Genomic DNA, 22970 nt, shown 5'->3' on the forward strand with positions numbered 1-22970 from the left:
TCCAACATCCGCGAATCGTGTGCCAACGCTAGACGACGTGGATGGCCCGCTTCGCCCGCCTCCAGCAGTCTTCGCGCGGCTCATGCTGCATCTCCAGGTTACCCAGCCGACATTATGTCAGCGTTGTCCGGAGTTGTGTACAGCACAAAATAGTGCGGCTCTGCTCTACGCACGCCGAAGTGCTGTTCGACAGCTGCCGGCCTCTTAGCATGTCCTTGCACCCACAGACGCGATACACTCGATCAGACGTTGGTTGGCTGGTAATACGCCAAGAACTGTCTAACTTGCTTGGATTGGCTTGGGTCAAGTCGAAAGGCTCAAAGGACAGAAGCTCTTGTGTTTGTTTCGCCAGCTTGGCCCTGTGCCGATCTATCCCTCAAGATCCCTCGACCGGACCCGGGCGCCCGTCAAGCCACTTGCTCATGTAAGGTCCGTCCAGCCAGTAGCCAAGCTTCGCGTAGTAGCTTCGTACACCGACGCCTGAGATCACACTGATCTTGTCGCTGCCATGTTCGTCGCGCGCTATGCGCTCCGCCTCCTCCATCAACAGCGTGCCGAAGCCCTGGTGCTGGAACTTTTTGGGATCGCGCGCGTGCACCGGCACTGCCGTCCCGTATACATGCAGCTCGCGCACAAGGCTCGTCGGCTGCTCAATCAGCTCCTCGCGGAACGTATACTTGGCCGAGCACTTCCGCAGCCGCAACAGGCCTACCAGAATGTCCTGCTTTGGGTCCTCGTACGCCAAAAATGTCTCCCAGCCGCCGTTGGCCGTATAGTCGCGGCGCACCAGCTCGACTTGGTTCGGCCGCACCTTGTGTTTTACCTCGTTGATGCCCACCTCGCGCGTGCGCACGTCGCGGCATGTCGTGCCAAAGTCCTTCATGCGCGCCAGCGCAAGCTCGCGCAGGTTGCCGTTCTCCACGCCCGACGTTACCAGGGGCATTGGGATATCGCGCTGCACGCGGTAGATGCGTGTCCATGGCGGCACCAGCGCTAGGATGCGCGCCACTAGGTCGATCAGTCCGTTGGGCGTGTAATTTTGATACCGTCCTGTCCGCCACAACTCATAGAGACCCGTGCCGCGGATTACCAGCGTCGGGTAGATCTTGAGGCCGTCGGTCCGGAATGCCGGGTTCTCAAAGTACTCGCGGAACTGGTCCAGGTCGCGCTCCATGCCCACGTTGGGCAGGTCTGGCATCATATGACTGACCACCTTGTAGCCGGCGTCCTTGGCCAGGCAAAACGTCTCGGCCACGGCCGCCACCGTATGGCCGCGGTTGGTGTCGCGCGCCACGTCCTCGTAGAGCGACTGCACGCCGATTTCGAGTCGCGTGCATCCGTAGCGCAGCATGCTCGAGAGGTGCGGCTGCAGGCAGTAGTCAGGCCGCGTCTCAATGGTGATGCCCACACATTTGGTGTTGCTCATCTCGCCCGCCACCACCGCCTCGTCCACGTTGGTCGTCTGATAGCCACTGAGCGCATTGTGCAGCTGCGCGATAAACGTCTCCCGGTACGACTCGGCCAGCGACATGAACGTGCCGCCCATGATAATGTACTCGACCTTGTCCACCGAGTGGCCCAGCGCTTTCAGCTGGTCGACACGCCCGCGAGCCTGCTCAAACGGATCGTAACGTGCGCGGATCGCCCGCATCGACGTCGGCTCGTAGCCCGTGTACGACTGGGTGCTGTACTCAAAGTCCGAGTCCGGTCCGCCGGGGCAGTACACGCAAATGTTGCCCGTGTACGCAATATGTGGACAGCGGTGCGGTTTGCACATGACGGCCACGACAGCGATTCCTGACGATGTGCGGATCGGCTTGGCCACGAGCTTGGGCAGAATGTATTTCTTGTAGTGTTCGGGGACGGCTGCGATGATGGCCGTGAGCGGCGGCACGCCGTTGACGCGGTGCTTGCGCGCATACTTGGAGCGTAGGCTATTGAGGTTGATGTCACGAGGCGCGCGCCGGGGGGTGCGCGATGACTCTTCAAAGTCTTCGATCAGGGCGTGTGCAATGTCGGCGCAGCATCGTAAGAACCGCTCGTTCTCTGGTGGCAGGTTGTCTTTGCCGCGGCGGGACGTTGATGCCGCCGTCTCGGTGACGGTCGTGGTCGACATGGGGTCCAGTTGAGTCACGCTCAATATCGATGGATGCCTTTGACACGCGCCTTTCTCTGGACACTCCTCACAACTACCACCCACAATCGGTCAGTGACTGGCCTTCCTAGGTCGCGTATGCCCTCGGTTTTGCGCCGGTTCTCCCGTAACGTTCTCGTAGGTTTATCCGACGTCTTATCGATTGTCGTCTTTGTGTAATGCCCGCAAGTATGCTTCCGCTCTGTTTGTCAATTCCCCGCGTTCTGCAAAACGAAAGGCATTCTGCTGTTTGCCTATGACATTTGTCGTCGAAACTTTTCTGCCCACTTCTTATCGTTATCAGATTGTGACCAATCACAGCCTATTAAAAACCCACCCAGGCGGAAGCAAGTCCCCTGCGCGCTAGTTAAGATACGCCAGATTCGCTCCCTACCACCCCCGCTGCCGAGGCCCTGTGGCTTTTCCCTGTGGCGGTGCGTTACCACACAAGCCGTGTAATTCCGCAGACCTTTACCGACATTTGGTGAGTAGTTAGTGCCGAGTTTCCCATCGTTTCCGCAGCCCAGCGGTGTTTACAGGCTGAACTTTAATATGCGAAGGCATGCGCCAGGGATTTCCAGGCCTTTCCAGCGGAAAGACCACCTACGAAAACAGACCGCTTCAATGGCGACCGGAATTTGGCAGAGCGTCAGAAAAATGAAAACTAAAAATACAAATACAAACGGGCCCAAAAAAAGAGCAAGAGATGTCACAGTAGCCCCATTGCGTCTGTGCCTGTGCCCCAACAGCTTGAAACGTGTGCGGTCGGCCACCGCCAAATGGGTTTCGTCGGGTTGTCAATGGCCCTTGTAGCGAGGGACCGTCTGCTAGTGTTCGGTGTCCTTTGCACATGTTTTGACTTATGAAGTATTAGCGGGCTTGTAGCTGTCTGGCAGGCTTTGCTCTAATTTTTATGCCGCCCTGCTTCCTTCCCCTCATTCGGACAACACATTGCTTGGACGCTGCAGAGACTTGCTCCTACTCCAAATTCCCCTTTCCGATACCTTCACATCCTCCTTTCCGGCCCGACCGACTTTCTCTCCTTTTGCACTTTGCTGCACCACCGACGACGCGACCTCGACGACGGACCGCCCAAGACTCCCTCCCCTCCCCTTCGTCCCCGTAAATCCCGCAAGTCTCTTCCACTATGCAGGCTTTCGCCCGGTGCGCCCGGCCGGCCCTGCTGCGCCAGGTCGCTCGCCGCGCCTACAGCACCGAGTCCAGCCCCTATGCCGCCACGATCGGCAACCTGCGCATCAACTCGGACACGAAGGTCCTCTTTCAGGGCTTCACCGGCAAGCAGGGAACGTGAGTACACAAAGTGGGAAGCTTTGAAGGGCGGCTGCGGCGGTAGCCACTGCGCCAATGCCGACGGCGACGGTGACGGCGATGATAGTGGTGATAGAGGCAACGGCAAGCACCCAGGATGCCAATGCTGACGATGCTCCTCCCCGTAAACAGTTTCCACGCCCAGCAGGCCATTGACTACGGTAAATACGCCTTCTGCTCCGACCCGACCGACGTACATTACGCACACATACTAAAACAAGCTCTCTTTCCTCACAGGCACCCAAGTTGTTGGTGGCACGAACCCCAAGAAGGCCGGCTCGACACATCTCGGCCTGCCAGTCTTTGCCAACGCCAGTGACGCTGTCAAGGAGACTGGCGCCACTGCCACGGCGATCTTCGTCCCGTAAGAAACCTCGACATGCTCAACCCAAACAAACCATTGTGGCACGCCACAAAACTTTGTCGTACAGCTCTAACATGTTATCACAGCCCTCCTCTGGCTGCTAGCGGCATCGAGGAGGCCTTGAACGCCGAGATCCCCCTCATTGTGTGCATCACGGAGGGTATTCCCCAGCATGGTAAGCGAGCTTCTACTTGGCCAGTTTGCGCCGTTTACGATGGTACGCGTTTACGCCCCAATTGTAACTCTACTAACCTCAACACTTCCAAACAGACATGCTCCGCATCACCAACATGCTCAAGACCCAGTCCAAATCCCGTCTCGTCGGCCCCAACTGCCCCGGCATCATCGCCCCCGGCCAGTGCAAAATCGGCATCATGCCTGGATTCATCCACAAGCGCGGCCGCATTGGCATCGTCAGCCGTTCCGGCACCCTGACCTACGAAGCCGTCAACCAGACCACCTTGGCTGGCCTGGGCCAGTCCCTCGTCGTCGGTATTGGTGGTGACCCCTTCAGCGGCACCAACTTCATCGACTGCCTGAAGGTCTTCCTCGCCGACGAGGAGACTGACGGCATCATCATGATCGGCGAGATCGGTGGCTCTGCTGAGGAGGACGCTGCCGAGTTCCTGCGCGCCAACAACACCGTCAACGGTGGCAAGCCTGTCGTGTCCTTCATTGCCGGTATCTCGGCACCGCCAGGCCGTCGTATGGGCCACGCCGGCGCCATTGTGTCCGGCGGCAAGGGCGGCGCTGACTCCAAGATCAAGGCCCTCGAGGCTGCTGGTGTCGTTGTCGAGCGCTCCCCGGCTGGTCTGGGCAAGGCTCTGCGCGACGAGTTTGTCCGCCGCGATCTGCTGTAAAGTGGAGGAGGGCGAGGCAGTAAATAAGAAGGGGCTGATATACGAAAATTGCTTGCAAAATAGGAGAACAGAGAGACGAAGTCGTTAAGAAGGTGACACGACATAGCTTGACACGGCGGTTTGGGCCTTTTTCGTTTCTGTTTTGGTTTTCATACGGGTTTTCACCACCACACGTCCACGGCATCCGATAGAATACAGAAAGCAAAATCATATGAAAAAATACTGCTTGGGGAGAGGCACACAGACCATAAGGGCCCATATACTGAGCAACAATGTGCAATTTGGAGCTCCTTATATTGCCATTTAATTGTCTTCAAGATGAAATGGTCCCATATGGTATTTGTCGGCACATACGTCGCAGATAGGCGACCGGCATATTGTGCAAAAGCCAACCGCACCAGCTTCGATTTATTAGCGTCTTGATATTCGTATATTTTGGTCTTCAGCCAGGTCCAAATTTGTAGAAAGCTACCAATCTGCTTAACATGTATTAAGTCTGGGAGGATAAAATTACATAATAACGAAATACCGAGTTTCTGAAGAAAGCCAATGTCGTAACAAAAGGCTAGCCAAATGCATTGCTTCTGTTATAGACGACTGCAGAACGAAATTAAAAGTTACTCGCGCATTGTAAATATACTCAGACCAAAAATGCTATGCAAAAAACCCATAAGCCCACAAAATAACAAAAACAGCAGATGTAGCAACGATCCACCGAGTTCTAAAGTGTGCAGCTGCGCCGTAAAAACATGCGAGGTATGCTAAAATAAAACCAGTAAAACTCCGGCATCCGTTAATGATCGCAAGGGGTGGACAACGCAAAAACAAGAAAAATGGCGTTTGGGTGCCGCCGAAGTAGGTTACAGGAAGTCAGGAATCAGCATAATTCTTGGCGGTCTCTATTCGTTGAACAAGCAGGACGTGACATCGCCAATAAGGCCAGGCTCCATCTCGTAATCTCTGCCGTCACGACGATCGACTCCGAGTTGCGTAAAAGCTGCGACAACAGAAGCCACAGAGAAGCCCATATCGGCAAAGCGGTCCACGAGATTCTTGTTGTAACCAGCATAGCTAAAGGTAAAAAAGAAGAAGAATGTTAATAGGAGCCTTTGCCGAATACATCACTGTTTATAATAGAAGAGCGGTGTGCATACCTTCTGGGGTCCACCGCCGGCGAGGGGGTCTGAAAAGGGCCCAAGGTCCCTGGCTGCGGCAGAACACGCGTGGCGCCGGCGTAGCGCACGGCCCAGTCGTGCGCGACAAGTTTGAACTGCTCCGGATTTCCTAGCAGCATGCTGGCGACCTCGGCATCCTGGGGATCAGACGCATTCGGGGTTTCAAGCAACATACGTAACGAGAGCAGGGCAGTCTTGATCGTGTTCACAGGCGACCAGTTTCTACTTAGGACGTCCAAGCAGATATATCCCTGGTAGTAGGCAGAGGAAGTCAAGAAAATTAGCCACAAAAGAACCCAAGTTTCAGGGTGCACATGGCTTTGTTCGCTGCAACATACAGTTTGGCTGCTGATATTGGGGTGCCAGACCCGAGTTTCAAATCTGATCTCGGGTGCTTTGAAAGGATACTGTTCCGGGACCGTGATGTTGACGACAAATGTACCAGTGGCGTATGGTGTGTCTGGTGGCCCAGGGAACGAACCCTTGAGACGGTCCAGACGGACGCCATCAACGGAGTGTGCGAAAACGCCCGAGTTGTCCTTGTCCTTTTCAATGTCCAGCAGCTCGCGGGCAATGCGGTGGTCTCGACTCGACGGCATATTGCTCGGTCTAGCTAGGGCGACTCTCGAGGAAGACAAGGACTGGGGGAGGTCGGATGGGGTATGGTTGTGAGCTCTTGAGGCCGAGAAACCTGTCGATATACGCTGCCGTTTGGTCCAATTAAGGGGTTTGGCAGTGATAACGTCGTTCGAGATTTAGGAATGAGGCTGTATCGAAACAAGACAAGAGAGAAACCAAAAAAGAGTCGATTCCGCTGTTGGTCTCTGAAGCGATTTTCGACTCTCTGCGTTGTCACGTGTACCCTGCAACCAAGCAGACGGATTTAAACCCTGGAAAAGAAATACAGGAAGCTGAGAATGGTAGATATTATGAAAGCTATAATAAACGGACTCCGGCGAAGAAAAATGGCCGTCGAAGAGGGAATGTCGTGGTAATGGGGCAATGGATGGCGGTTGGAAGGCGCCCAGAAGTGAAGCAAAAATGCGGACCTCTTCGGACGGGGGACCCAGTTGGCAAGGCGAGGGACCTCAGTCTGGGAGGAGTGATATAACGAGACGCAATAGTTTGGCGGCGGTCGGAATCCGTCGAAAGGCAAGCGTTTTGATCTCGATGAGAGAGGCGGTGGACGGGGAGGTCCTCCGGGTAACAGATGGAAGCCAGCAACACCAATTGCCTGGGGAGAGGGCATCGCACTCAAAATATGCTTCACTAAACCAGGAGCCAGAGTCCAAGATTTGCCCCGCCGCAGGGTTTCCAGAAGGACCTCCTGATGTAGCCTAGTAGGCTTGAGCTCTATGATTTGTTGTGCAGTTGGCGAGTTTGGTTTGGTACCAACGATAAGGATTTCACGTGACTTGATTAGATAGCCTGCTTTTGAGGCGAGCGAAGGCAGGCGTGCTGTCGCGTTTCCCCTGGCGCCTGGAGCACAGCAATGCGCTTTGTCGTTTTGCCTCCACAGCTGGCTGGACCTTAGCTTTCCCTCTCTTTCTCTCTGCTTCCCCATCCACTGCGTGTTTGTTGTTCATGTTGAAGTCAAGAACCAGTGTCCCAGCACATCGCATCCACAACGACCATCGGTACCATCGCATTTAAGATTTCGCACGACTGGCATCGAGTTTGAGGACTACAGAGAGTTCCAACCATGGTACGCCTCTCTTTATCTACGCCTTCTCTGCCATCGGGCGGCAATGACATGTCTTGCGAGCAAATCAAATCGCTAACCGTGATGACAATAGGGACAAAACCAATCTGGGATGGGCGGCGGAGCGCCTGGGGATGGCCAGGACGACAAGAGCAAAAAGGTAAGCGTTCAATTGACGATGCAAGCGCCGGCGAGTGACGACGACGAGCGGCACCGTGGACAAGGAAAATATCTTCGACGACAGGGCGCTGACACATTCCTCTCGCTGCTTATAGAAGGATAAGCCCAAGTACGAGCCCCCGCCGCGACCAACGACTCGCGTCGGGCGTAAGAAGAGAAAGGCTGCCGGCGGCGGTGCTGCGGCCAAGCTCCCAGCGGTCTTCCCTACGAGCCGATGCAAACTACGACTCCTCCGCATGCAGCGCATCCACGACCATCTGCTGCTCGAAGAGGAATATGTGGAGAACCAGGAGCGGCTGCGTAAGACCAAGGCGGCCAAGGATAGCAACGCGCCGGCTGCCAACCTCGACGCGGCCGATGGGGCGGGCGGTGACCGCCTGGCGGACGAGCGCAGCCGCGTGGACGACATGCGCGGCAGCCCCATGGGTGTTGGCACCCTAGAGGAAATGATTGACGATGACCATGCCATCGTTTCTAGCACAACGGGCCCCGAGTACTACGTCAGCATCATGAGTTTTGTCGACAAGGATCTGCTGGAGCCCGGCGCGAGTGTGCTTCTGCACCACAAGAGCGTTAGCATTGTGGGTGTCCTTGCGGATGACACAGACCCGTCCGTCAGTGTGATGAAGCTGGATAAGGCGCCCACAGAATCGTACGCGGACATTGGTGGCCTTGAACAGCAGATCCAGGAGGTGCGCGAATCGGTGGAACTGCCGCTGCTGCACCCTGAGCTGTACGAGGAGATGGGCATCAAGCCGCCCAAGGGTGTCATCCTGTACGGCGCACCTGGCACGGGAAAGACGCTGCTGGCCAAGGCCGTTGCCAACCAAACATCGGCAACATTCCTGCGCATTGTCGGCAGTGAACTGATCCAAAAGTACCTTGGTGACGGCCCTCGTCTGGTCCGGCAACTCTTCCAAGTCGCGGCCGAGAACGCTCCGGCGATTGTTTTTATCGACGAGATCGATGCCATCGGCACGAAGCGGTACGATTCGACATCGGGTGGTGAGCGCGAGGTGCAGCGGACGATGCTGGAGCTGCTGAACCAGCTGGACGGATTCGACGACCGTGGCGACGTCAAGGTGATCATGGCGACGAACAAGATTGAAACGCTCGACCCTGCGCTGATCCGCCCCGGCCGTATCGACCGCAAGATTCTGTTTGAGAACCCCGATCAGAACACAAAGCGCAAGATCTTCACGCTGCACACGTCCAAGATGTCCCTTAACGAGGACGTCGATCTGGACGAGTTTATCTCACAGAAGGACGACCTGTCTGGTGCAGACATCAAGGCGATCTGCTCTGAGGCGGGTTTGATGGCGCTGCGGGAGCGGAGAATGCGCGTGCAGATGGCAGACTTCCGGGCGGCACGTGAACGTGTCTTGCGTACGAAGCAGGAGGGCGAGCCTGAAGGCCTGTACTTATAGACGATCCGTCCAATCTGTGTACCACTATCTTTTACAACCCAAAGACCGCATTCCCGACACCTCGAATTCACAACATTCTTATCCGTACACCGTTCCTCTTACCTTTCCAATCCCCGTTTCATGCACTGCATTTCTTGTCCCATCGCGTTGCTTTGGCTAGACATGGATGGCTAGAGGTAGTTGGATGGAGCTGATAGAAATTCGTTATATCACCTCGGAGCTATTCGTTTACGTGCAGTCCTATGAATTTGAATGTGGCTTTTTTTCGCGAGAGTATTAAAATGCCAGAAATCCTGAAACAAAGCGCTGTCTAAATGCCAGAAAATACCCTAAAAATGATGTGCCCCATAAACAGATGTCCTTTAAATTTGTAACAAACGCCACGATGCCAAAAAAGAGAAGAAAAAGAAAAAGAAAGAAAGAAAGAAAGAAACAGATCTTTTACTCTCTCTAAGCCGACTGAACTTTCTCCTTGCCATAGGGCACCTCAACCTCGTGCTCACCATCGGCCAGGCCCAGGTCGCCCGGGGTCGGACCCGCGCTCACCTCGCGCAAGACAGCATTGTCCACATCGGTGCGACCTTCCGCGACCTTGAGCGCCTCCATGAGCTTACGCGTGGCCACAGGCCAGGCGGGGATCGCCGGGTTGTAGTTGGCGCCGGTACCGGGCGCGGGCACCTGGCCGCGCAGGATCTGATCGGCCGCAATGCCGCGACGGCCGTAGAACTCGCCGTTGGCGTCCGGTCGCACAACAATCACGGTTCCGTCGGCCTGCACGCCCGCGTAGAAGCCGCGGCTCTTCATGTAGCTCCAGATGGGTGCCGTGCTCGCAGAGTTGGCGATCAGGGCAGCCTCGACAGAGCCACCAGCGCCCACTGGGCCGGCCACGAGGCCGACCTCGGCACCGAGCGAGACACGCGCCTTTGTAAAGGCCGCCACAGCGGCAGGCGTGCGCAGGACACAGACGCAGTCGTAAATGTCAAGGCCGACGAGCAGACCGGCACCCAGGGTGTGCACGAGGAAGCCCGAGGGCGGGGACCAGCCACCGTCGGGCAGACGGGCCACAACGATACCCGAGCCGCCGGCGCCGGAGATGTGGACACCCGTGCGGAACGTGGTGAAGATGGCCAAGCCAGCGGCGTCACGGATGGCCTCGGGCGGAATCTTGACCAGCGATTTGCGAGAACCGCTCTTGGGACCAGGGGCTGCCGTGTCCTGTGCCGGTGCAGCCTGTGCCGGTGCGTCCGTGTAAAAGCCGTCCTTGCAAAACGAGGTGAGAATGCGAGCGGCCTTGTCGCTCTCGAGGTCAAGGGAGGAGGGCCAAAAGGCCTCGGAGCCCAGGCGGTTGGTTAGGCGGTTGACGGGAGCGCCAACCTTGATGCTGAGCTGATAGAGGCGCTCGCGCATGCTGGGCTTACCAGACGAGGTTGCAGACGAATCAGCAGCCGGCGGCAATGTCGAGCCGTGCGGTTTGCCTTGAGACAGAGGCCGGGTCGGCGGCGGTGCAAACTGAGGTTGGCCTAGGTTCTGGGGGTTCTGGGGATCCTGTGTCGGGAACTGCTGCGGATAGGTCTGTTGCTGAGGGTAATTCTGCGGGTTGTATGGCTTCGGAGTGTACTGGTCCTGGGGACGGGGAGGCAATGGAGGCTGGTCGCGCGCAGACCTCTGGCCGATAGGTTGTGACGACATGGTGACGTTGGTACGTGTAAGAGTGAAAAACAAAAGAGAGATGGGTGGTAATGGAGTAAATTTATGAAATGAGAGAAGGCGACAAATGTGCAAATTTTTAATTTTTTCGATGTGGCATAGAATGGAAGGAGCAGGTGAAGATGAGATCCGATCAAGATATTATGCAGAAAATAGCGATTCCAGAGACGACGCCGGACGATGATTTATATGAATCTCGCGACGCCAAACAAGTAACCAACATCCAAGCTGCAACCTCGTCCAATAACCCCAATCAACTAGACCACATGTACGTTGACGACGACGACGACGACGACGCACGCGTGGCGAAGCTCTGGCGATCGGTGCTATTAAAGGGCGCCGGAGCGGAACGACGGAGCTAATGGAATGTTGGCTCGTTTCTGTCGATGTGTGGAGATGACGTTTGACAGATACTTGAATTTACAGGATCAATTCCCTGTTCTTGGGAACCTGCCGATGGCGTACTATTTTGAAGTCTTTTAGCGCACTTGGGTCATGGTTTTTAGGAGGCAGTCCCCTGTAGGCATATCAACGAGTGGGCGCAGTCGGCTGTGCTTGAAGCCTGACCAACGAGAGCCAGCAGAATACGACTGCCTGGCCTTTGGAGTGCTTTTTGCGTCTAATATTATCTTGTGCGACAAGGGCAAGGCGATCACACAGCCCAGATCAACTCGGCATCGGGCTGTACGCATTAGGTGCCACTATTTCCAGTTCAAGACTGCCTCATTTTGCGAGGCAACACACAGAGTGAAAAAGTCTATCGATTTCACGGTTCGAGTGAGATTGGCCAATGACGTTGAGAGCTTCCGCGGCCAAAGTTGCCGAACGCAGATGTCATCATGAAGTGCTTTTCGACGCTGACGGTCAAACGACATTGGACAAATTTTCCGTCACTACAGACGAGAGGAGACCAAACACAAAAAATCATATTCTTTGCAGAGTCAAAGTAACTCGATTCAAAAAAAAACATGTATCAACATCATAAACACATAAAACAAAGGTATCCTCCCTGCCTTAAAGGCGTGAAGCGTTTGGCGGCTTCGTGCCCAAGATCTCGTCAGCCATCGCCCGTCCGGCCGCGCGTCCCGAGAAGATGCAGCCGCCCAAGAACGTGCCCTCGAGCGCAGCATAGCCGTGCACACCGCCGCCGCCAAAGCCCGCTGCTTCCCCGGCCGCGTACAGTCCCGGGAACGTGCTGCCGTCCGCGCGCTGCACGCGCGAGCTCAGGTCCGTCTCGATGCCGCCCAGCGTCTTGCGGGTCAGCAGATGCATGCGCACAGCAATCAACGGCCCGTACTTGGGGTCCTGGATACGATGCGGCACCGCCACGCGGCTGATCTTGTCATACCAGAATTGGCGTGCGTTGTGGACCAGCATCGCCTGCGCGTCCTTGCTGTATGGGTTGTCCATCTGCGCGTCGCGCGCCTCGACCGTCTCTTGAATCGCTGCCAGGTCGAGCTTGGGTCCGTCCACTTTCGCTGCCATCTCGTTCATGCCATCGACAAGCTCGGGCAGCGTTTCGCGCACGATGAAGTCGACGCCGTACTCGCAAAAATTCTGCACGGCAACCGTGCCCTTTGTCGTGAGCACACGCTGCAGCAGGGCCTGCCAGTAGCTCTTGTTTGTGATGTCCGGATTTTGCTCCGAACCGGAGAGTGCAAACTCGTGCGCAACAATAGCCCTGTCCAGGATGAACCAGCTGTAGTCATAGCCCGTGGCGCAAATGTGCTTGAGCGTCGCCAGCGTGTCGGAACCAGGGAACAAGAACGCAGGCAGCCGCTTGCCCGTGGCGTCCAGCCACAACGACGACGGCGCCGGCAGCACTCGAATGCCGTGGTTCGGCCAGATGGGGTCCCAGTTCTCCAGGCCCTCGGTGTAGTGCCACATGCGGTCCCGGTTGACCACGTGGGCGCCCGCCGACTCAGCAATGCCCATCATACGCCCGTCGACGTGTGCCGGCACGCCCACCACAAACGACTTGGGCACGTTGGGGCCCAGCCGATCCACCGGCCACGCCTTCTTGATGGCCTCGACATTGCCACCAATGCCGCCCGACGCCACCAGCACGCACGCACCGCGCAGCTCAAAAGCGTCGACAACGTCGCGCGATGTTGGCCTGCCACGGGGCACGGTGTCATCGTCCTTGAGCACGCTGCCGGCAATGCCCACCACGCGGCCCTTGGGGTCGTCGTTTTCTGTGAGCAAACGGTCGACCCTGCGCCGATGCAAAAACGTCACGAGCCCCCGCTTCTCGGCCGCCAGCACCGGCTCCTTGAAGACGCGCACGACCTCGGGACCCGTGCCCCAGGTCAGGTGGAAACGCGGCACCGAGTTGCCATGGCCGTCGGCGGCGCCGTCTCCGCGCTCGGCCCAGCCGACCTGGATAAAGGACAGGCCCAGACGGGTGACGTACTGCTCAAACTCGTCCGTGGCGAAGTCGACAAAGGCCTCGGCCCACTGGCGCGGCCAGCGATCCTCCGTATCGAGCCGGTCGAACTTGGCGGTCCCGAGCCAGTCGCGCAACGCCAGGGCGCGCGAGTCCTTGATGCCGCGCGAACGCTGGGCCTTGGAGTCGACGCAGAAGAGGCCGCCCAGCGAGAAGAACGCTTGGCCGCCGAGGTTGGCTCGGGTCTCCTGGTCGACAATGACGACGTTGACGCCGCGCAGCGTCAGCTCGTAGGCGGCGACGAGGCCGGCGAGGCCATGGCCGATGATGATCGCCTGCGGCGTGGCAGGTGTGTCGGCAGATGTGTCGGACATGGCGAGAGGGAGCTTCGTGGTGGGCCGTTTTTGAGATTCTTCTATCAAGGTTTGCCGTAGAGCTCGTATCAACTTGTGCCTTGCTTCGACTGGCGATTGTCGAGGTCGTTCTTTCTGCCCATCACCTCGAGGGTATATCCGGAGCTTGATAAAATCCGGGGAAGAAGCGATTTCTCACCAAATGGGGGGATGCTTGGCTTCTTGCAGAATCAGGTCGGTGCCACTAACGGCGCCCGTCGCTTCGGATTTTGCGGGGAAAGCTCCTGGGACCAGCCCGTTTGCTGGTTCAGTTCTCCTCCCCCGTATTACGACGTAGAAGGCACAGCGGTACGCCAGTAAAATGGCCCGCCTCACATAGTAGACAGCCGCGGTCCGCATGTGAAGGCGAGGCCAATACCGCCCATAAACGCGCCAAAAAGTTACCAAAACATACGCCGTACTTACCACAGTCCATTATCACACACTCAACACGGAAGGCTACGTTCGCAGCGGGGACGAACCAGGATAGTAATTATCACAGTGAAACGGACACTGAGAAATTTTGATCCCTCCTGGCCCGGTTTGCTGGTACCATATCGTCACAGCCTAGCCGGCCGTCGAAATCATCGGCGGCGTCAACGGCAGTTTTTGTTCTCAGGTATGAACTTGCGGCATCGCATCGCCTCTGCCGTTCTTTCTTGGTACCTGTATACAACTGTACAAGTCTTAAAAAAGGTAGAATGGGTCCTGATTGGGAGTCAAAAGTGAGAGTGCAATTCGCAATGCGATCTACACATTTCAGAGCCGCATGCCGCCAGAAAATCAGTGTCGTATTTGTCCGCGGCACTGTAAGGCACATAAGCACAACGGCAGTGACAAGTGCTGATGGGACGGGCACTAACCCGTATTCCCGTTCGTGATCAATTTTGCATCTTTTGACGCTAGTTTCATGGCTATTTGCAAAAGAAAGACGTACAGACGGTCACGATTTATAAATTTTTACGCAGAAAAAAAAAAAAAAGGCTTAGTTTAATACTTGGGCATGTAAAGTTGCCTCGGCTATGTTCGCCGCCCCAGGGTCAGAGCCACGTATATGACACACATAAAGCGAGGCGCATTTACGAGCCATATATACAAGATGGTACGTCAAGAACAGAACGGAAACGGTCAAAATGTAGAAAAAGAGAGCCTCATAGATTGGGAAAAGATAATTCGAATACTAGAAACAACGGGTGGCAGAGAATAAAGGAGATTAAAAAAAAAAATAGAACAAAAGGGTATAACAGGGTTGGAGTGATAAATAAAGTACACGCTTTGTCCACGCTCGCTTGCCATTGCGCCAAAATGCTAATAAAATAGGGGGCGAACTATGGAGAGATGCAAAAAAAACTTGGTGACTTGGATGTTCCACGGGCACGCAAGACGGGTCGTCACACCTTGCCGCAGTCATTGTCCGTGTCGGTACCGACTCGTCGCCGCTTGCTCCGGGCGGCAGGCGTGCCCTGCTGTCCGTGGCTCCCACGTTTGTGCGACGCTGCCCCAGTTGGCCCGGACGCATCATCCCCGTTTGGCACTTCGCCGGGCGATGCACTCGTATTGGGCGTCTCGATGGGTTGCGTAGCCGGGGTCGCTGCTGTGGGCGGGGCTGTAGCTGCCGTAACAGCCGAAAGGTCGAGAGATGCATCGGCCACGTCGTGTGGTGTAGTGTGTTGCGGCACAGGTTGTGCAGTGACGGCTGACCTCTCGGCGTCCAGCACAGCGTCATAAGGTGCACGCATGGCCGTTGTTGCCTGTGACTGCTGGCGGGCTTCTTGCTGTTGATGCTGCTGCTGCTGCTGCTGTAGCTGTTCTTGCTGCTGCGTCTCATGCGGAGGATCTGGCTGAACGTTGGAAAACTGAGCCGGAGTAATTTCAACAATGGACGAGTCTGACAGAACTGCTGCCGGCTGCTGGTAATAGGGGACCGGAAGGTCATGCTGACTATCAAACGCTGGACCGCCCAGACCGCCGTAAGGAAGGTGCGGCACACCACCAGTGGTGGACCAGTACGCCTGGCCCCGGGGCGACGATTTGGGCAGAGCAGGAGGCGGTGGTATCGTCTGCACCCAACGCTCGATGTTGCCGCGCTTGTCACGCCACAACAGCTTGCTCTGCTCGATGCGAGCTTGCTCTGCGCGTGCCTCCGCGCGTGCCTCCTCACGTGCTTGGCGCTGCTCGTCAGAGAGGATTTGGGGGTCGGCTTGCTCCTGCTGCTGCTTTCGGCCACTTGGAAAGTCGTAGCCGCAGCCGTACCCGCGACCCTCGGCCGCACTGGCCTCCGCCTCGGCACGCGCTGCGTCTTCGGCAGCAATCTGTGACGCAGGTGCTAACCGCCGACGCTTCCTGTGCGCCTGGCTCAGTGGCCGGCACTTGGCCTCGAGGTAGCGCAGCTTGGCCTGCCAGTACGCGGGGTCACTCAAGTCCGGTCCTTCCTGTTCCTGTTCTTCTGTCTCGTCGTTGTCGTCGTCGTTATCGTCGCTATTGCGGTAATAGTGCCTTTGATCGGCCTCCACCTCAGCCCCCTCGGCCCCCTCGATCCGCTCTGCACCTGTTTTTAACCGCGCTGTCGTCCGTTTGCGGTATCTGGGTGCTAACCTGACGTCACCGGGCCCTGCAATGTAGAGCTCCTCATCTGCCAGGACCGCCACGCCCTCGTCACCGAGCCCCACTAGCGTCAGCATGGCGTTGTAGACCCAGGACCGTAGGCGGGCCACGCGGGCGGCAGGTGCTTCGCGCGCAATCACTGCGTCGACGGCGGGGTCCTCGTTGGCTACAGCATCGTTGTCGCCATCGTCGCGCGAGGATATGGACACGGGCTCCATGGGCTGGATCAGGGAAGGCTGGAACCGGCGGAGGTTGTCCTCCGTCAACATCCAGCGCTTCCGCGAGGACGCCATCGGAATGCCAGCGTGGGACGTATCGTGGAGTCGTGGTGATGTAGCGATTGTTTGTGACGATCGTCCGAGCGAGAGGACGGTATGTCGGTTGCCGATCTCGAGGGTCGGTCGGAGGCACGACGTCGTCGGTGCAGTGCAGAAGTCGGGGTGATATGTGCACTTGATGTCGAACGTGCTTCTGTTTTCTGCTTATGTAGACGTCGTGTATAGCTGCAGCAAGCAAATGGAGAGGACGGGAGTCGGTGCCCTGTCTGAGTAGAATACGAGAAACGAGGAGAGAGAGGGGGGCGTGAGTAAAAGTAAAGAAAACTGCGAAGCAGCGAGGAGGGTGACCTTGAGGTGGCAAGTTTTGTCACCGAACGGCCGAGTTCATGTTTTCACGGAAAGGTAGGAGACGAGGACGGGCAGCGCTCGCTTTGGCTGGCATTTTTGGCCGCTGCTCCTGGCAGGATCTTGTTGAGGATTCGGTCGGTGTTCGCCCACCCGCTGCACGCCGCAACGGTCTTTGCGCCCAAGGGCGGCTGGAGGCTGTGTGTGATTGAGGTCGTGAGTGGCCTACAACTGCACTGGCGCTAGGAGGCGTCAGGCTGAGAGTGAGCCAAAACAACACACTAAAACCCAGAGCGTGACGCCATTGGCCAGAGCTCCCGGCCAACAAGGGAGCCCGGGATCCGCCGCATCCGTATTAGTAAATCGAAGAATTCACGTGACGAGTCACGGACGCGGTTGTTTGTATTTGTTTTTGCGAGGTCGCCCGCTAAGTGTCAGGTTATTGTAATTTTTGTGAAATTATACCATTTCGTCAGTACTCGATGTCGTACATGAAGATGTAAAATAAAATAAATAAACAAAAAGAGACTTGTAACTTTTCATATATGGAATTTGTACATTTGATGGTTTTTAAACAATTTGTATTGAAAAACAAAACAAAATAAAAAGTAAAAGTAAACGTAAAAAAATAAAGCTAATCCCAAACTTACCGCGTATATACTATTCTACTACTTACTTTACAGCTGGGAACCAGCCTAAGTCAGAAAGCAAAAAGGCATAGAACCTACCACTGCTACGCGAGGTAGCCAAAGAAAAAGCGCGGGTCGTTGGGGCCCATTGCTGGTGCCCGGCGGGAAGGCTGGGCCCGACGACTGCGACCTGGTCGAACATAGGAAATCTGCTGGCCGCGAGCCGCCTGGGAATCTCTGGCTTGCCGAGGCTGTTCAGCGCGACGGTGGCGGGGTTTTGTAATCGGTCGGGTCGTAGGAAAGGAGCCAGGTATGACTGCGTGTGGTTCGGGTAGCTGTTGTGGTTGTTGTGGTTGTTGTGGTTGTTGTGGTTGCTGTGGCCGTTGCGGTTGCGGCTGATCGGGTGGATTTGGCTCTCCAAAGACAAAAACACTTAAGATGGCCGAGAAGTCAAGGTTGAAGGCTCTCTGCACCATCTGGCCGAGCGGGTTCCAGAACATGTCGCGGTAGCCGACAACAGGCGCCGCAGCTACTGGTTGTTGGGCGCCTTGCTGGACGTTTGGAACGACAACGACAAGAGCATCGTCTGCATTTACCGCATTGGCGTCGACTTGGACTTGAACGTCCACGCCGCCTGCCACAGCTGGCTGCCTGTCGCCTGCATTGCCTTGTGCGTCGACGTCAATCACATCAAACATGACCACATCCGAATCACCGCTTCCGGAATTCGACGAGGTATCTGTGTTGGTGCTCGAGGAGATGCCATTCATAGAATCGTCTTCACGCGCAGCATCCGCAACATGGTTGAGAATCTCGCCCCGCTTCATGCGGTGCTCACAAGTCAGACACAGGTCCATCATCTCGTAGTTGCCCTTCCAGTAGACACGGTGCCGGGTGCATGCCGCCGTCTTGCAACAAAAGGCGCATTTCCACCGGCGGATACGGCCGGCGTTGGTGACGATGATGCGGCCGGATCGAAGAGTCATGTGAGATGCGGGGAGTCCTGGTCGTGGAGCTTGGGCATGTGTTCGTGCCAGTGCTTGCTGCGGCATTTGGCGGCGCACGGATGGCACATAAATGTTGGCAAAAGGCTGCGCCTTGACATGCGCGATTCGCTTGATGCGCTCCTCCTCGTCCCGCTCCCTCTGCGCATCCTCCTCCTCGAGCTTGCGCTTCCTGGCCAGGTCTCTCCAGTAGATGTACGAATTCTGCCGGCGCTCGTACGCCTCCCATAAATGGGTAAAGGCGGTTTGCGTCGCACTGTCCTCGGTGTGGAGCTTTTTTCGCAGCCGGTTGGCGTCGAGGACGGGCGGGTTGCTCCAGTCCAGACCGGAGGGACCAGTGGGCATATGCTGAAGCTCATCACGGTCTCTCTTCTGCGGAATGATGCGGGCGGCGTCATGATTCAAGTTGTTGGGTGGGTTGAGCACGACTCTGTCCGCGATGATGTTGGGTGCCTGTGCCTCAGTAGATTGCGGCGTGCGCTTCTCTTCCAACTCATTCTCCTCGATGATCTCGAGTTTCGTGGGAACCTCACGCTTGCGGTACGTTTGAGCAACGCCGCGCCTGCGCTTCGACGCGAAATTAAAGGACCATCGCGCAATGTCGGCGCGCGTCTTGTCCATCTTCGTGGCGCATATTAATTTCCAGCACAGAGCGGCGCCCGGAAATCGGGGCACAGCCTTCAGCTCTCCAATCTTGCCTTTGTCAATGTAGGCGACGAGAAACGGCGACCTACCTTGGGCCATTATGTCGGTCGTATGATGTATTGCCGTAGCGTAGTAAGGATTATGTTTCTACTGAAAAGTGACTCTTCTTACCCTTGATTCGATGCGTGGATAGAGTCTTTTGTTTCCTTTCCTTTTTTTTTCCTTCTAGGTTTCTGTTTGCTGTTGCTTCACTCACGTTGTTTAAATAAACTTGGGGAATAGGGACCTTCTCGTGCATTTATGTTAATATGCAGCTTCTTTGTTGTTCAGTTGTCCTCATCACCAGGCGTAAATTTAGCATGCTGGATTGAAATCAAAGAACAAGTGAACAATGGGGACTACAACCGAGAGAAGAATAAAAGATAAAAGGGAGAAAAGGAGTGGCACAATGAACCTTTGTTCTGTGAACAAAGCCCGTCATATCGCAACCTTTTTGAAATCGTTGTTTATACAGGAAAATGAGACGTTCAATGGCATCTCTTGTTCTAAGGAATGGAGACAGTCCTATATCGCGCGAATTTCATTTACAGTTTCTACACTTGAAGACGGCTTGTATCATTTTTTACCCAGACGCAAGCTTGTCTGTTGGCCTTGATGCCCTTAGTTTGATTTGTTGTGTAGTCCCCTTTTTGGCTGACAACCTAAGACTAATAAATACCAGACTTAATATATCACTCTGTGAATTCTTCAACAACAAAATAGTCATGCTTAACGGAAAACAGGATCATTGTTAGTGATTTGAGGTACTGTTCGAAACTAAACTGGTACACAGATAGTCGGCAATTTATATCGCAGCTCGGTGCTCATGGGCTGGCGGAGGTCGGTGTCGTGCTATTTGCGGCAGATCCTGTTGACACCGGATGCCGTGTTGGACAGTACCCCGAGGACGGAAGAGGATGTTGACGGTAAAGGGGAAGACGAGGCGAAAAATGGCGTTTTGACCAGGATCTGAACTAGCAAAGAGCAATGATGCCGTCGTACCCGTCTGTTTTTTTGATATCCTGATTTATATCACTTTATGTTCGTAAATGGATTGATGATGTCCATCTATCAGTTCGCTTGAACAAAAATGACAGTAGGCAGTTTCGGAGGTAAGAGATGACTTAGCTGCTTCTTACATCTCATGGTTAGACGGTTTTGTCGAGGAGACCATCATCTATTGAAAATAAACGAAGATCACAGAAGCAGCGAGGTCGACCGGAATGGTATCTGAATTGTACTCCTTAGAAGGACTGACATTGATGCGAGACCGTCGGTCGAACTTGAATTGTTGTTGTGGGTTAGCTACGGGTTGTTATTCGTTCAGTATGTATGCCGTAATGTATTCCGTTTCACAGCACAATTCAGTTTTAGGATACAATATGCAAAATATTGGCACCTCTGTTGTTCTTCGACTCGAGTCGCGGTCATTCCCGAGTCCACGTCCCACCAGTACGTGCAAATACAACACGGACTGGCTGCTCCAGCTTCTTATCTTGAACGATGGGTGGACGAGATGACAGCCGCAACCACACGGGCCCAGCTGAAAATTTGAAGAAAAAGCCAAAGGAGGAAACGAGGGTCCAAAGATGCTAATTTTCTCTGGCGAAATGAGATTGAAAACCCTGGTATGATGAAATGGCTGTGTATAAAACAGAGAAGAGGAGGCACTTTCTAGAAAAAAAAAAAAAAAAAGGGGGGAAGGGGGGGGTTTCCTCACGGACGTTTTGCTTCAATGATACGAAAGGATAAGAAAGCATATTCTGAGTCAGGCAGTTGGGCTTGTGAAAACTACAACTGGCAAAGTTCAGATGTGGCTTGCATCGATATAGTCTACTTTGTATAGCGGGAAGAAGGTCATGCTTTGCAGCAGAAGAACAGTATTATGTTTGAAACGGGAGGGCAAGTGCTACAACGAGCGCTAAAGGTGAGGATGGGCATTATCCCTTCGTACAAAACACAACCTCATTATGCTATTTCAGACCATACCACCTGCAGGAGCCGGATGGCGAGGAAAAGGGGGTTGATGAATTCGTTTCGGGTAATACCGAGGCTGACAGGCCCTGCATTGGGAGGAAAAGAGGAAAAGAAGAAAGAGGGACTGAGGGAAAAGCGCTGGACGAGGGTGAAGAAAGACATTGATGGTGTGCACAGAAGATGACAGGTCAATCTGCAGAGAACAGACCGGGTGGACCTACCAAAGCCCAGAGGGTTTGGCGGCCTGATAGAGTTAACTTGGACGGCGATCCCGAAAAAGAGGAGACGTTATCAGGGGAAATATCTCATCAGAAGAACGGACAGGGAAAGAGGACGGGGCTCGATGTGACCAGTACTTCACCCCGAGTAAGATGGAGCAGAAGACAGAGCACACAGATGCAAATGTGTACACGACATTTTTAGATGGGGTCGTAGCAGGGACAACGGGATTTGGGAGATCGTCGATAAACTACTCGAGGGCAGGAAGACAAGGCTAGCAGCAGCGGGTAGACAGGATATGCTACCATGGCTAGCGACAGCTTGTGAGCTTTAAAGGCACCCGTATACCGCTCGACACGGGGCCAGCTTAAACAATATCGGTCACATAAAATACGGAGCTTAGATGGACAAGGAGCTCCAACACGTTAACCTCTGCCACTGTACGTCTTGGTCTCGGGTTGTGGTTGACAAGCCGGTGGTCGTTGGCCAGAGTCTGGTACGGACATCGAGCTTATGAAGCCATCCCACAGTAATTTTGATTCGAGCACTCGGTTTGTCTCAATACTAAGTCTGGTATGACTCTGCATATTGATGAAAGCGGAATGGACGATGCAGGGCGGCCACGTTGGCTAGCCTGTGCTGCAGGCGGAAGACTTGCATGTCAAGAGAAAGAAAAGAAGTGGAATATACGTCCTATGTTTGTCTCCCTTGCCATGCTGCATGGTGTCGTGTAAAACAGCCACCGGGACGATCGAAGACACGAATGTCGACAGTATGAGGTCGATGCAGGTGAGGCCCAACTTATTCCAGCAGGTTTTCTGTATTGGAAGCCTTCTAGAAGGGAAAACTGGGGCCAAGATGTATTCTGTAGTTGCTATCTTTTCGCTGTCTGGTTAGTTTCGTTTTGGTTGCTGATAAGGGCGCAATAAAAATTACGCGCGACAATTAGAGAGACAGAGATAAGGGACGACAAATTGCCAGCCACAAGCAAAAAAAGAACCTGCTGGCTACGATAAACCCATCAACCAACAAAGAATGGACCAAGAGGGAAAGAAAGGGAAGTAGGCAATCTCGCCTGTTTTGCCGCCTTCCGTCTTCGCCTGCCCATCGCTTGTTGAGAGAGTGTGTGCCTCGACATCGCAGGATGCATTACACACGACTGTGAGGTAACGCGCCTCGCTTATTCTCGATAAGATAGATGCATGCAGCACAAGACCAAGAGACAAGAATGCCTTCGAATCGACATGCACAGCATCCGCCTCCACGCTTACTTTGCAGCGTTCCGGTATCGTCCGCCGGTTTGCCTCCTGTTCCTGAATCTAGGCAAGGCTGACGTGACATAAACGATGGGCCATGTCAATGACCGACGCGCGATGACCCGTCGTACCATGCGATGTTGTGATGGACACTGCATGGCTGCGGCTTGTTTTGAGCGCTTTGGGATACTGAGCGACGGATGGGCAGATCATCGACGGGGACTGATTTATAGGGCGGCAGCGCGCAATACTGAAATGAAGCGAGAACTCTCTCGAGGAAAAAAAGAGCGATGCGCGCTTTTGTTTGTTTTATTTCTT

The 22970-nt window shown here is 54.9% G+C and overlaps 8 protein-coding genes across 8 annotated transcripts; 2 read left to right on the forward strand and 6 right to left on the reverse strand.

Annotated features, from left to right (window-relative positions):
- Positions 1 to 376: 376 nt before the first annotated feature.
- On the reverse strand, positions 377 to 2116 carry SPBR_02634 (elongator complex protein 3; the record flags this gene model as incomplete). The annotated part of the gene is made up of 1 exon (XM_040760937.1): positions 377 to 2116. One exon carries the CDS (start codon positions 2114 to 2116, stop codon positions 377 to 379), a length of 1740 nt encoding a protein of 579 aa, XP_040620051.1.
- Positions 2117 to 3281: 1165 nt separating this feature from the next.
- SPBR_02800 (succinyl-CoA synthetase alpha subunit) lies at positions 3282 to 4687 on the forward strand (the record flags this gene model as incomplete). The annotated part of the gene is made up of 5 exons (XM_040761103.1): positions 3282 to 3442; positions 3596 to 3624; positions 3701 to 3827; positions 3914 to 4002; positions 4098 to 4687. 5 exons carry the CDS (start codon positions 3282 to 3284, stop codon positions 4685 to 4687), a joined length of 996 nt encoding a protein of 331 aa, XP_040620052.1.
- Positions 4688 to 5586: 899 nt separating this feature from the next.
- On the reverse strand, positions 5587 to 6461 carry SPBR_03131 (ubiquitin-conjugating enzyme (huntingtin interacting protein 2); the record flags this gene model as incomplete). The annotated part of the gene is made up of 3 exons (XM_040761434.1): positions 5587 to 5758; positions 5842 to 5999; positions 6201 to 6461. The coding sequence occupies 3 exons, from the start codon at positions 6459 to 6461 to the stop codon at positions 5587 to 5589; spliced, it is 591 nt and encodes a 196-aa protein (XP_040620053.1).
- Positions 6462 to 7676: 1215 nt separating this feature from the next.
- Positions 7677 to 9171, forward strand: SPBR_02756 (26S proteasome regulatory subunit T2; the record flags this gene model as incomplete). Its single annotated transcript, XM_040761059.1, has 2 exons — positions 7677 to 7724; positions 7840 to 9171. 2 exons carry the CDS (start codon positions 7677 to 7679, stop codon positions 9169 to 9171), a joined length of 1380 nt encoding a protein of 459 aa, XP_040620054.1.
- A 450-nt stretch (positions 9172 to 9621) lies between these two features.
- On the reverse strand, positions 9622 to 10860 carry SPBR_02894 (uncharacterized protein; the record flags this gene model as incomplete). The annotated part of the gene is made up of 1 exon (XM_040761197.1): positions 9622 to 10860. The coding sequence occupies one exon, from the start codon at positions 10858 to 10860 to the stop codon at positions 9622 to 9624; it is 1239 nt and encodes a 412-aa protein (XP_040620055.1).
- A 1032-nt stretch (positions 10861 to 11892) lies between these two features.
- SPBR_02631 (uncharacterized protein) lies at positions 11893 to 13638 on the reverse strand (the record flags this gene model as incomplete). Its single annotated transcript, XM_040760934.1, has 1 exon — positions 11893 to 13638. The coding sequence occupies one exon, from the start codon at positions 13636 to 13638 to the stop codon at positions 11893 to 11895; it is 1746 nt and encodes a 581-aa protein (XP_040620056.1).
- Positions 13639 to 15047: 1409 nt separating this feature from the next.
- Positions 15048 to 16553, reverse strand: SPBR_02751 (uncharacterized protein; the record flags this gene model as incomplete). Its single annotated transcript, XM_040761054.1, has 1 exon — positions 15048 to 16553. One exon carries the CDS (start codon positions 16551 to 16553, stop codon positions 15048 to 15050), a length of 1506 nt encoding a protein of 501 aa, XP_040620057.1.
- A 1063-nt stretch (positions 16554 to 17616) lies between these two features.
- Positions 17617 to 19260, reverse strand: SPBR_02685 (uncharacterized protein; the record flags this gene model as incomplete). The annotated part of the gene is made up of 1 exon (XM_040760988.1): positions 17617 to 19260. The coding sequence occupies one exon, from the start codon at positions 19258 to 19260 to the stop codon at positions 17617 to 17619; it is 1644 nt and encodes a 547-aa protein (XP_040620058.1).
- Between the last annotated feature and the right edge of the window lie 3710 nt (positions 19261 to 22970).

The sequence above is a fragment of the Sporothrix brasiliensis genome, assembly GCF_000820605.1.
Source record: "Sporothrix brasiliensis 5110 chromosome Unknown Cont17, whole genome shotgun sequence".
Classification (NCBI taxonomy): domain Eukaryota; kingdom Fungi; phylum Ascomycota; class Sordariomycetes; order Ophiostomatales; family Ophiostomataceae; genus Sporothrix; species Sporothrix brasiliensis.